This window comes from Nilaparvata lugens, chromosome 11 (assembly GCF_014356525.2).
Source record: "Nilaparvata lugens isolate BPH chromosome 11, ASM1435652v1, whole genome shotgun sequence".
NCBI classification, from domain to species: Eukaryota; Metazoa; Arthropoda; class Insecta; order Hemiptera; family Delphacidae; genus Nilaparvata; species Nilaparvata lugens.
Genome location: NC_052514.1, coordinates 22,522,579 through 22,536,296, shown reverse-complemented (window position 1 = coordinate 22,536,296; position 13,718 = coordinate 22,522,579). Strand labels below are relative to the sequence as shown.

The 13,718-nt window shown below is 33.6% G+C and overlaps 1 protein-coding gene across 9 annotated transcripts in view; it reads left to right on the top strand.

The window, feature by feature from the left end:
• The first annotated feature begins 5,847 nt into the window (after positions 1–5,847).
• Positions 5,848–13,718, top strand: part of LOC111054160 (hypoxia up-regulated protein 1) — a 45,330-nt gene continuing 37,459 nt past the window's right edge. For 3 of the 9 annotated variants that reach the window (XM_039437869.1, XM_039437868.1, XM_039437865.1), the window contains exons 1-4: positions 5,848–5,968; positions 6,954–7,080; positions 10,917–11,182; positions 12,709–12,914. In XM_039437869.1, coding sequence (XP_039293803.1) covers positions 6,955–7,080; positions 10,917–11,182; positions 12,709–12,914 — 598 coding nt within the window. In that variant the 5' untranslated portion in view covers positions 5,848–5,968; position 6,954. Of the gene's footprint in view, positions 6,262–6,953; positions 7,081–10,916; positions 11,183–12,708; positions 12,915–13,718 lie in introns of all 9 variants that reach the window. The other 6 variants (XM_039437874.1, XM_039437871.1, XM_039437866.1 and 3 more) reach the window with 4 other exon arrangements.

Here is a 13,718-nt window from a genome sequence, read left to right as displayed (position 1 = left end):
AGTGTGTGGAAGGACATGAATTGACCATATGATTTCCTCTCAAACAATTGAAAGAATGTTTCAAATCTCCGATAATATTCTTGCGTTGAGTTCGAGTCATTTTAGAATACTTAGAACAAAAATAGATAGAATGTTCTCCAGATTTACAAACAGGACACATTTTACTAGTGATTTTATTCTCACTAATTTGGGATTGCGGTGTTTAACGTTAGAAACACGGAAACAATTTGAACTTGAATCTAATTCCCAAGAGCTTCCTAGATTTGAAGTTTTAGTTAGATTCATTCAAAAACAAGTTCATGCTCTGGAAGTTTCAACGAATTATCATGATAATTCAAGATCATGGAAGTCATCTGATAAGATTAATTATCAATGTAATACTCCAAAAAGGTGTTTACAGTCACAGCCCATGATACTTCAAATTTTAAAATACATTCACCAGAGCATGAACTTGTTTTTGAATGAATCTAACTAAAACTTCAAATCTAGGAAGCTGTTGGGAATTAGATTCAAGTTCAAATTGTTTCCGTGTTTCTAACGTTAAACACCGCAATCCCAAATTAGTGAGAATAAAATCACTCAAGTTGTCAAAGCTTTCAAAGCAACAACAGAGTCTTTGAAAGTAGAAAGAAATTGATTGAAAGCTGCAACGGATTCCCTTTGAATAGGTTTGAAAGATAGAATAGTTTCCAATAAATTGGAGCCTAATACACGATTATTTTGATATCTGGTTATTAAACTATTCCAGACAATTCGATAATTTCGTAATTATCGCTAGTCAGCGGTAGGCTTCTAACGATAGATAGTGGAGGTCTTGATAGTGCTGACAAAAGATAATGAAATTTCTCTACAGGATTGATGGAATTATTCTTCTTCAATGTTGTTTTCCATCACGAACTGCTTATTATTAAATCACTTTTTGCTATTAGAAAAAACGACTAGCAGTCAGATATTTTACAATAAATGAATTAATCACTCACTGTGACAACGAGATCTTTCGGCAGGGCCGCCATCTTCTTGGTTGTACTCATAGACAAGTAGAAGGATAGGATGGCAATTTTTAGTGTGCTGTTGGTGACTATTGGATTAGTGTCTGTTGGTGCTGTTGGTGTCTATTGGGTTTGTTGTGGCTGAGAAGGTAATCAAAGAGGATGTGGGATTTAAAGTTGGTTTGTTCGTTTAATATGCATTGTCTATTGCTTTTAAATTGGGTGTATATCTCAAACTGTTCTATTGTGTCCAATTCTGGTCCTTTGATTTTTATGTGTATGATTTGTAGATCAGTACTTATGTTTGTGTGTTTGTGATTTTCTTGAATTAGGTGGTCGGCAAATATAGATTCTGTTTTTTTTTTTAGTCCCTGGATATGTTCCTTGTATCTTTGATTGAAAGAACGGCCAGTCTGTCCGATATAGAATTTATCACATTCAGAGCATTTTAGCTTGTATATTCCTGAGAGTTTGAGATTTTTGTTGTCTTGAATCTTTTATATTTTATTGATTTGCTTGTAGATTTTATTTTTTGTTCCAAATGCCACTCTATACCCAGATTTTCTAAACATACTTCCTATTCTGTTGGATTTGTTGTTTATGTATGTCAGTGTTATGAACTTTTCTGTTTTGTCCTTCTCTTGTTTTTTATTTTTGATTTTTTGGAGTAGCTTGTCGATTAGGTTGTGTTGGTATCCGTTCTGTGTTGTGCTAAATATGTTATGGTATTGAGTTCTGCAGGTGAGAGGGGGATGGTTTGAAGTCTGTGTAGCATAGATAGGAAAGCTGAGTGTTTATGTTGAACAGGATGATTCGAGGAGTTGTGGATAAGGGTATCTGTCATGGTTGGCTTCCTGAATATGTTGAAGGAGTGTTGTTGGTTGTGTTTTGTGATACTTAAATCTAGGGATTATTCTCATGAATCAAAGCTTTGTATTTATCTCAAAACAATGGCCAGCTCTGTAAGGCCTCTTTCACACGATAGGAGACGTGCAACTTGAACACTGAAGGCCTCTTTCACACGGCAGAATCCTGGCTCCTGAATATCATATGATGGAAGATCATATTTCATATTTCGCAGCTCTCCTGTGCTTTCACATGGGGATCTTACAAATAAGCCGACGGATCTAACAATTACGCCGACGTTTGCTCAAAGTATGACTCATCACTTCTTCTCAAAGTCTAACTTCCTTAAAAATATAGAAGATAGAAGATTTCTGATTTCGGATTTGGATTCAGCGACCCCAAATTCTTTAAGCATGAGTCCCATTTCCAAAAATACCCAAAAACAAGGAAGTTATAGCTGTTTTTAAAATAGCTTTCCATTATCATATGATAAACGTACAAAGATAACAATACGAAGAGACAGGCAAAGGTTTTAAGAAGTTTTCAAACACCTAAAAAGTTTAAACATGAACATTTTTAATTTTTAAAATTTCAAAAAAATTAAACTTTGAACAGATGAATCCAAATATGAACTCATAAATCATCTCCACTCATCACCCAATAAAATACGATTTATTAAGGAAAAGGACAAGTAAACTCCACTGAATTTCGATTGTCATTCAACAATCTAATTTATCAGGTTCAAATAGTTGAATATAACTCCAAAATACCAGTAAATATTTTTTTGCAACAATCAGAAAAATCTATCATGAACATACAGTATAAACATTGTGGTGATCTGAATCGATCTATGACAAATAGGAACTGAAAGAATAGAGAATGTCATTCCATTCCACCTAAAATGAAACTGATGTCTGTGTTTGTACTAGAACTGCTGAGTGGATAATGCATACTGAGAAAGTCATGACCAGCCTGGCGACTTTGATGCTTTTGACACAGGAATCTCGTTTTATTTTTATCAAAGAATGGAAACTGTGTGTGTGTGTGTGTGTGTGTGTGGTGTGTGTGTGTGTGTGTGTGTGTGTGTGTGTGTGGTGTGTGTGTGTGTGTGTGTGTGTGTGTGTGTGTGTGTGTGTGTGTGTGTGTGTGTGTGTGTGTGTGTGTGTGTGTGTGTGTGTGTGTGTGTGTGTGTGTGTGTGTGTGTGTGTGTGTGTGTGTGTGTGTGTGTGTGTGTGTGTATACACGATATCTCATCTCCCAATTAACGGAATGACTAAAATGGCGAAAATGTTGTCAAAAACAGGGTTTTTCGCGATTTTCTCGAAAACGACTTCAACGATTTTGATTAAAGTTACACCTGAAATAGTCATCGATAAGATCTATCAACTGCCGCAAGTCCCATATCTGTAAAAATTTCAGGAGCTCCGCCCCATCTATGCAAAGTTTGATTTTAGATTCTCAATTATCAGGCTCCAGATACATTTTAGTAATTATTACATTCAGTAACATTTTCACCTAAAATTAAAAATAAGCTCGAAATTCGAGAAAATGTGATTATCCAATTGCAAACTGTTGGCAACTGTTGATTCTATTAAATGATTCACTATGAAGAGATAGCAGACCTCGTGTGTCTCCAGCGTTATTGCCCTGTCACCAGCTGGCTCAAATCTTTGAATAGTAGACTTGAGATGCGCGGGAACACTAGCGTCAGGTGATCAATTCCTATAACGGCAAGGAAAGTTGTGTGAGTGCGCCACACCAGATTTTTAAAGTTAGAAGAGTGGCTGCATGGTATGCATTGTGTACCAAATTGTATGCTAAAGGCTGGCAATTTACAAAATTATTTGATTGAATTATTTCAAACGAAAGCAGCTGATTGCCTCTAGAAAGGCTGTAATAAAACACCGCTTTTATTATTCAAGGCGAGGTTGTCATTTTCACTATTAATCTATGATCATCTGGCTTGCAGTTGCTGAATCTTTCAATCGTTCTGTATTTTGAATAATTTTTGTTGATCCCAGCTATTTATAGCATAAATAGCGGCACAATTATATTCAGCCGCTATCCTTGACTTTGAAACTCCTGAGAGACCAAAATACAATCTTCCGAATACGTTTGACTATTGGAAAAATAATTTCAATTATTTCTGAGAAACTTTCTCGCTTTCACCACCCACTTATCTTTTGAAACAAAAAAGTTTCCAGCATGTCGAAAATTTCATGTTTTCTGCTCGAAATGTATCGACATTGACAAACATGATTAAAATGATCCAGACACCAATAGGAAGGAGACATTTTCCCCGTTCATTTGATATAAAATTATCACGCATTACGACGCTACATGATTCTGAGAGAAGTGATATTCAAAAGAAAAACAAATCTTCGCGATGGTTCCAATTTTATCATAAAAGTTAAATTTCCTTTTAATCCTTCAACCCTGAAAATTTTCTAGCACTACTAGGATATCGGGGATGATATTATACATCCAATTCTGACGTTGAATTGGAAATTTGAGAAAGATGCAATTTTACACGATTTGGCAACCCTGTAATCTCTTCGGATGGAGGGCCAAGTCTCAACTTGTTTTACACAAACTATAGTAGACAGTCTACTAGCTTTGGATAGATTTCACTTATAATGAAAATAGCTTATATTACTCATATCACTAAATAAATAATAAAATTTACTCATATTACTAGGTAATGGAAAAGTCTACAAATTTCAAGCTGAAATTTTTAAAATATTAAATTAGCCTATTTAGTCTACATAGTTGAATCCATAAATTCAGCTTAATCTGTCGATTGCGAGCAACTTTTTTTTCATGTTTCCTGAAACTTTTTTCACGAAACGCGTTTCTCCGGTGTGCATCCCGCCTTAGGGTTCTGAATCAGCGATTTTGGTAGCAAAAACTCATAACTGGGTCACTGTTATTGAAAAAATTGATTACACTTCTTACTACCTACCTCAGCAACTTTTAGATTTGAATGGATTATCAAATTTAATTGATTAAAACATGTTGAAGAGATGATTTCAGGCTTTTCTCCCTTTGTGAATAATATTATGATAGATTCAATGACTTTAATATAATGTTATTCCCAGAACACAATAATTATTAAGCTTTTATGCTTCAATAAGTTATATCAATAGCTTGCTATGAATAAATATTACTCTTCAATGTTTGTTTCCATTACGAACTGCTTGTTAATAATCACTTAATTTATAACAATCGAATATTATTCATATTCCACTAAATGTTTATATCCTACAGTTTTACTGTTATTTTTATGGGTATATGTATAAAATAATTCTTGTGAATTTTTAGTATCTATTCATAAAATTTAATAAAATTATAATAATACTAAAAGTTGGTGAATAAATGTCAACGTCGTGGATATAAAATTCGTTATCTTCAGTCTACAGGTAGCCTACTGCTTATAATATAATAATTTAGTGTCCTCAGTCGAGTCGCAAAGAAATTCAATGAATTATTGATTCAAAATTGAAAGGAAGATTGTCAGTAGTGATGTCACTGATTGGTAACGCTTGCGTGTTTCTCAAATTTTGGTATTAATTTACTACTGACGAGTAATCAACAATAAAAAATAATAGTCCAATGATATTCATAGTTTTAAAATGGAGAGTTCTGTGGGAAATTTCCATGTTTTGAATTAAGTCGTGTGGTACGTAGTGCAATAGATTTTCATTCTAGTCCTCAATAACTAACGGTACCGTACTCATTTTAATTAAGTACCGTACTTACATCTAATTTATTCCCAATTTTGTTGATTTTATAAATAATTGAATAGCTGTTTCTTATTCTAATATGATTCTATTGTTGTTCAGACTCAAAAATTAAATTCATCATTATTTTTCTTGAACGTGACAGTAATTTATTATTAGTTCTATTACCGTACAGTAACAGCTACTGCTTGAAAATGTTAAGCTTGTTTGAAACTCCCGCTTTAAAAAATCAACCAATAGATGTTGCGCACAATCGTCCAATCATAGAAAGACACAAAACCTTTTCGGCTTTGGCAGCCGATGGCATTCAGACAACACATGGTTGTTTCTTGTTACGTGGTGTTTTAGTCAATTCTTTATTTATTGATGTCCATGTTTTACTAATTTATTAAGGTAATTAACTCAACTATTTTATGTTTTATTTTCAACGAAATTGATACATATTCCAGCAGGTAGGTCAGCTATTAAAACATAAACGTACACTGTTTTGACGCTTGCAATTTTAGGCTATGTTGAATAGTACAAACCGTTTTTGTTACAATACGTTACTTTTCTATTTATTATAACTTTTCAGCAATTTAATTATCGACTTACTAATGAAACTATGTATTGGAATCTTTAATTTAAAAAAAAAATGCTGCTTCTTTCTATTAGTATTGATCTTTCTAGTGATTCAATAAAATAAGGTTAGCAAGCTGTTTTATCTAGGTTATTAAATATTACATGGACTTTTTGAATGCTGTTTACCGTAATATAGAGATATTTTATTGATATATCGGTCGTTACTCAAGCCTAAGTATGTTTACAGTTTAGTTGACAGTGCTGGCAAACTACTACGATAATGATAGTTCTTCACACCTTCAATACATTGAGTTGAATATGCTATGGTATCTACTCGATTTCTAATATCTATGTGCCCATTCAATGTTGTAAAGATAGTTATAACTATATTCTAATACAATCTGCATTTCTACACGTATCAAAATTAGTATTAAATTTCATCTTCTGAATTAAATTTATGCCCTTCAAAGTGCCGGCTATTAATTTGAGCCTTACCTCAGTCAGTGAATGCAGTTTTTCTCTTACCTGACATGTTCATTCTGGATAAGTACTCTAAGTTAATAGTATTTTCTGTCCAGTTTCCAATAATATGATTATTTTTACTTATGATCTTCATTTGAACGTTAGAACCGACTAGAGATTAATTTTCTTCTTTCAACATAGTAAGCCATTTCCATGTTAAGTTTTTTAGCCTATCCAACTTATTACTTTGTACACGTTTTTATACGTATCCTGAGCTTTCTTTGCTCTTTTATGGGCTATGCATCAATTTATCTATTTCAAATAAGCTAAGTACTGCGTCTATTTATGATTTCAGAATGACTGGTTCAGTTTGGTGGAGTATCGTATCTCTAGTCTTCATACTTTGCACAGCGCCAGTATGGAGCGTTTCTGTTATGAGTGTAGATCTTGGCACAGAATGGATGAAAGTTGCTATAGTTTCAGTAAGTATCAAAAACATAATTAACTAGATCAGTAGGCTAAAAAATCATGGATAATAGCCTACATTACTACGTAGTTGGAAAAAATATTGAAATTGAGCTATTGAAGAAAAGTAAAAGAATTCTTCAATATTCTATGTATGACAAATTGATAAAAATGTAAAATTAATAAGAATGATGTGGAAAACCACTGAATTGATTGTTCGGTATTAGTTAAATCTATGTTTCATATTTAAAAATGAATCAAAACCTATATGAGGTGAAATTAATGATTCTTAATTTAACTTAGGTATAGCTTTCTCGAAAGGTTCCATACTATACAGCGCGAACACATCGAAAGCCTCAAATACAAAATAGTTTCAAATTATTTTAACTTGGTTATACATAATGTTCTGAAAAAATGTGACCATAAGTCAGGGCGTGATTCCTCACATAAAAAGAAGAAAAAAGTTTCAATTAACATAGGCTCGAAAATGCTTGGTTACCAAGTTATACAGAGTGGAAGATTTCGTCTGAATTTCTTTGCCCCTGCTGAAACGAAGCCCTACAGGTATTTGTTGGCTGTTGATTAAGATGTACAATTTAGCGTACTTTATGTAAATTTAACTGAGAATTTAAATAAATTGTTTTCAAACCTGTAGCTACAGTAATTTTCAAGATATGTGACGAAATACGCGAAACTTGGTCTTGAAGAACAAGCTCCTTCAAGGTTTGAAGCAGATTTACTATGTTAAATGTACAATAAATACAAAATATTTTTTTATAGAACTTGTAGTAAATTTAATTTTGAAGAGAAAGATGTAGAATAAGAGATTGTCAGTTCGGTGTAAGGGTAAGCATTCCTGACTGGCAATTGGGAGGTACCGGGTTCGATTCCCGGGCTGGCAAATAATTTTTGGATATTAGTTCTCATCGAATTTCCATCTAGTTGTTAACCCTGTTGTCAATGTCTGCAGTAGCAGAAGTCTTCGGGGTGATTTACAGCATTTATTTAGGATTTTGGTTAAATAATAATCATATATTAATTAGCATTTGAATAAATGCATTCTCTATTTAATTCCATCTGTGCTTGAAAAATAGTTCATGTTTTGTATGTAATAAAGGATTATTTTTTAAGATTGCGTTTGTCCATTATAGACTTATTCTACATCTTTCTCTTCAAAATTAAACTCTTTACAAGTTCTATAAAAGTTTTTTTTGTTTTTATTGTACATTTAATATAGTAAATCTGCTTCAAACCTCAAAGGAACTTGTTTTTCGGGACCAAGTTTCGCGTATTTCGTCACATATCTTGAAAATTACTGTAGCTACTGGTCTGGAAACGGTTTTATTCAATTTCTCAGTTCATTTTACATAAAGTACGCTAAAGTACTTGGACATCTTAATTAACAGCAAACAAATACCCGTAGGGCTCCGTTTCAGCAGGGGCACAGAAATTCAGACAAAATCTTCCACTCTGAATAACTTGGTAACTAAGCATTTTCGAACCTATGTTAATAAGAAATTTTTTTCTTCTTTTGATGTGAGGAATCACGCCCTGACTTATGGTCACCTTTTTCAGAACACTCTCTGTATAATATTGCAATATACAGGGTTTCCCACCAAGGTTGTAAAAGCCGTTGACCATAGACTCTACATAACATTTCTGACCAAAAATGTTCAGTAAATTTTTTTCCTATCGACCTTAGTTTTCGAGATATATAGATTTTTCGATATTTTCAGAATATGCCTACTTCCGGTCATTAAATACTCAATAACTCGAAAACTACTAGTCGAATTTCAATTTCAAGGTTATTGTTGGAAAGAGAAAAAATTTCGAACAAGATTAATGTAATTTTTTTGCTGTTGGATATTTTATAGTTTTTTATTAGGGCTTAAACTTGAAAGAATGCTATTCTTCAAATTCAAAGTCAAATTTCAATCGTTTTTTCTTGATTTCATTCCGGGTATTTATAATGGTTTCAATATTTAAAAAATATCTCCATTTCATAAGCTTTTGAATGAGTATAAATTTGGAAAGGCAAGTTCCATGATAAAGTGTTAAAAACTGCTAATATCTGGATTGAGCACCTTCAAAATGAGGAAATTCACATTCTACTTTTGGGGGCTCGTGAAAAGTAAAGTTTTGACAGATGACAAGATGGTAAGGGCCTAGAATCAGTTTCAAGGTACGAGAGGCCTGTCTTAATTTCTGAAGCTTTTGAGAATCTTATTCTAAAGTATTTCGAGCAGTATCCTCGATCCAGCATCCGGCGGGCAGCTGGGCAAGAATGATAGTTCAAAGAATATTGAAGAAGAATAACTTTTGACCCCAATTTCATGATACCCCAGTTCAAGAGTTTAATGAACCTGATACTGTTTCAAGGATGCAGTTTTGCCGTTGGATCTTAGCACAAGATTGTGTTTCAAACATTTTATGGACAGATCACATATAAAAGTACGTTCACAAGAACTGGTGCTGTAAATTTCCACAATGCACATACATGGACCTTTCATTTTCCCTGCAAGAATAAATGGTGAGGTTTTTATGGACTTTCTGGTCAATGAGCTCCACGAATTGATGGAAAACGTGTCTCTCAATTTGAGGCAGAATATGTGGCTCCAGTTGGATGGCTGCCTCCTATATTATGCTAGAAACGTCTGTGGGTGGCTTGATAACAGGATTGGCCGAGGTGGACCCTTAAGTTGGCCACCACGCTCACCTGATCTTACTCCAATAGGTTTCTACTTTTGGGGGCTTGTGAAAAGTAAAGTTTACAGAGAACCTTTAGAGACCAGGGAGGAACTGATTCTCAGAATTCGATTGACGTTAAAAGTAATGCATAGACGAAGTGAGACGGGAAAAATTAAAATGAGTAAAAATTAAAAAAAAAGTACTTAGATTCCTTTTTTTACTTCTTTATCATGTTAATACAGTTAACTAATAATTTAAAAATAAATACTTAATAATTCAAGATAAATACAGTAAATACAGATAAAATACAATAAGAAGTCTATGCGTCTAGCGATTAAAAACTAGTAAAGACTAACTAATTTTGTTAGGCCTATTTGAAAATACTTTATTGAACGTTTTTGGCTCTGGTTTCTTTGTTGATAGGTATCTTTTACTTCACCAAATATCCCTTTCTGGGCCAAATCAACCAAATAAACATAAGTAATAATGATTGGAAATCGTAAATCGAAATTATAAACATTGAGTTATAAGAATATAGGCTATTATCTTCCATCATAGAGCAAGGAAACTATATTAATCTATATTCGTTCATCTCTGCTTCCATTTATTTCAATATGGCTAGGCTACTTGAAAGTTTTATTACATAGAATTACTAGTTCCCTTTTCAATTCAAATAATTTAATACATCATTTCAATCACTTGATATAGGAATGAATACCCGAAACAAGTCGTACATCAAAAAAATTAAAAAGGGAAAGTACTAGTAAATCTATGTAATAATTATAATATAATGATTGGAATAATTTCAAAGATTTACTAGTAACCTTTACAGATTTTCAGACACGACTAGTTTTGGGTATTTATCAAATTATCTTTAACTTTTATGGAATTAGAATCTGAAGCAACCTTTTCAAAATACTTGAAAAACGAATAAACTCAATTTAAATATATCATACAGTGCATACATTTGTAAAGATATTATTTGTTAACGATGTAGTGCTTAATGTAATTATTTCTAATTAAATTAATATGGTTCCTTTATTTTCATGGTATGTACTTCAGATTAGTGCAGTAGCATATTATATTTTTCTTGTAAAGTTTTTCTTTGTTTTTGGCAAAAATGAATTCAAATTTTTCTTAATGAATTCATTTTCGTGTATTACAGCCGGGCGTGCCAATGGAAATAGCTTTAAATAAAGAGTCGAAACGGAAAACGCCGGTGGCGATTGCCTTCCGGGACGGCGAAAGGACTTTCGGAGAGGACGCCCTCACGGTAGGGGTGCGCTTCCCCAAGCTCTGCTACACGCACTTCCTCGAGTTGCTCGGCAAGAAGATCGACCATCCTCTCGTTCAAGTGTTCAAGAAACGATTCCCCTACTACGATATAGTCGCTAGTCCTGACAGGGGCACTGTCGTCTTTCAACATGACAGGTATGTGTTCACGTCACCATCACCAAACTCCTCTATCTTTTTATTTTACTTCTAAAAATAGAAGTAATAGATCAGTTTAATATAATATACTTTTGTATTTCATACTGTATTTTATCTTGTGTGTTATCATCGCTGTACCATGGAGGAAAAACATAAGGGATCCTTCTTCTGTGGCTTTACCGATCATGGGCTCCCTTCCTATTTCGTCAGAAATTCGATGCATCATCCCTCGCCTCAATCATACACATACAAAGGCTAGTTATGAAACTGTAGGCACCTCAAAAGATAATCCTATTAATTGTAGTGAGATTTACTCTCTTAAGTAAGCAGATGATTAACATTGGTTTGCTAACCTTGTCTGTCATTAGCCAAAGCAGGTAGCCCTATCCTTTCCTACTCCGCACCTTTGCCATTTGCGTTGCCATTAAGATTTTCCTGTAAGATTTACGTTCTAACGTCAGCAACTGATTAACATTGATTTGTCATCCTTGTCCCTCATCAAACGAATTTATTAGATCTATCCTTTTCCAACCCAGCACTGTTGCCATTTGCCATAAATGTTTGTAGACTATGTAGGAATATAATGAACTATCAGAATATTTTATCTTAATAGGTTGAATCATAAGAATATATATTTCTTGATACATATATAATATAATTTGAAATAGAATTGACAATCATTGACAAAAAATCAACAATTAATATTAGGCTAGATCAGATATACCGGGATGACTTAAATCACAGCTATTGACTTTAGTAGGTGGTGGAAATGGAAACGTGACAAGTATGTCCACTGGCTGTGAAAACGTTAATCTTACTACAGTAACCTTTTCATCTTTATCATCTGCATTACAATCTAAAATTCATTGTATTGTTAATTTTATTCCATCTTCTAATTATTTCTCATTACATTCATGTAGTTGTATGATAAATGGGGAATCTGAGTCTCTCAATATAAAATGAAAATGGAAATATATTGAAAATCAACTCTGCGTCCAAAAAAGTATAGAATTTCCTCATACTATAATAAAAACGAAATAAACTATGTTGACTTGTTTACTTGCATATGAAACTTTATTTTCACCCTTGCCATTATCCATCATCACCCACGCACAAGCCACAGATTACACAGTCATCATTCTGAAAAAAACTATTCTCTCACTAACCTACTATAATATTCCATATCGCCTTCCAATCGATTCAACTTCGCGTTAAATTTGATCCTATTATATTTTTATTCATGAAATCTCTCCGCTGTGATAAGAAACCAAACATGCAATACTCACATCCGTGATCAAATATACCTACCCGAATAAATAAGTAGATTGTTGAGTAGTATAACAGGGAGTCCGATGGTAGCAAGTTTTCGAAGGCTATGCCAGTGCTTAATGTCAAGTCAGGCTTCAGCCATAAACCCAAGTTATGCCGTGAATTTATCAAACTGTTCAATAATGATGATTCTTTATTAACTTTTTGGTGAGGGCTACTTTTTATTTCCTGATGATGATTGTTTGTGGTGTGGACAGCGAAACGCAGTTCACGCCGGAAGAGCTGCTAGCTATGCTGCTGCAGAAAGCGAGAGAGTTTGCCCAGAACTCGGCGATTGAGAAGATCAACGACGCTGTGATCATAGTGCCCGGCTATTTCAACCAGGCTGAACGGAGAGCCGTGCTCCAGGCCGCCGAGTTGTCCGGCTTGAAGGTGCTTCAGCTGATGAATGACTACACTGCAGGTTAGATCATTCATCAATCATTTGCATTTTCTCGTTTAATAGTACACAATTCATGACATTAATTAATGTAAGAGTGACAACAGTTTTACCCAAAACTGTCTTCTCCGAATTATCATGAGGAATATTGTTTAGAATAATTTTATGTTTTCGTATCAATGCACAAAGATTCCCATTCCACATATTTGTATATTGTACTAAAATCTCGAATTAAGATAGTTTAGATCAAATATGTTTGTTATAATGTAATAGGTTGTGCGAAATAAAATTAAAAAATTTTGAATTGAAAATAGAACAATGAAACAACGTACTCAATAATTGATAATGAATAACATTAAGAATATAAATGAAAGACGCCGTTGAATGAAAAACACCCTTGAAGGATGAAAATCTGAGATCAAGGCTGGTACACTAGTACACCAGTGAGTCACCAATTGTATCGTAGAGGTGTCTGAACTGGTGACCAGTGTCTATTGAGTTCAAAGTCTAAGGCTGGCCACTAACTGTTGAACGTGCATGCACATACACTGTCATCAGAGAGAGGCTTTTAACATAAAATAAACAACCAATAACAATAGGTAATTGTTATTGTACTGGAAAATTACAATCATCAATGATAGAAAAATAATTCAACCTCAGATAGAGCAGCGAAGAAAATTTAAACAACATAAATTGGAAATACAAGAACCTATTTCAAAAAGTTTTTCTCGAAGAGTTTCGCTGTGATGAAAAAACAACGTGAGTCGACTGTGTATGTGCATGCTCGTTCAACCTTTAGTGGCCAGCTAAAGAGTTCTCATGTAATAC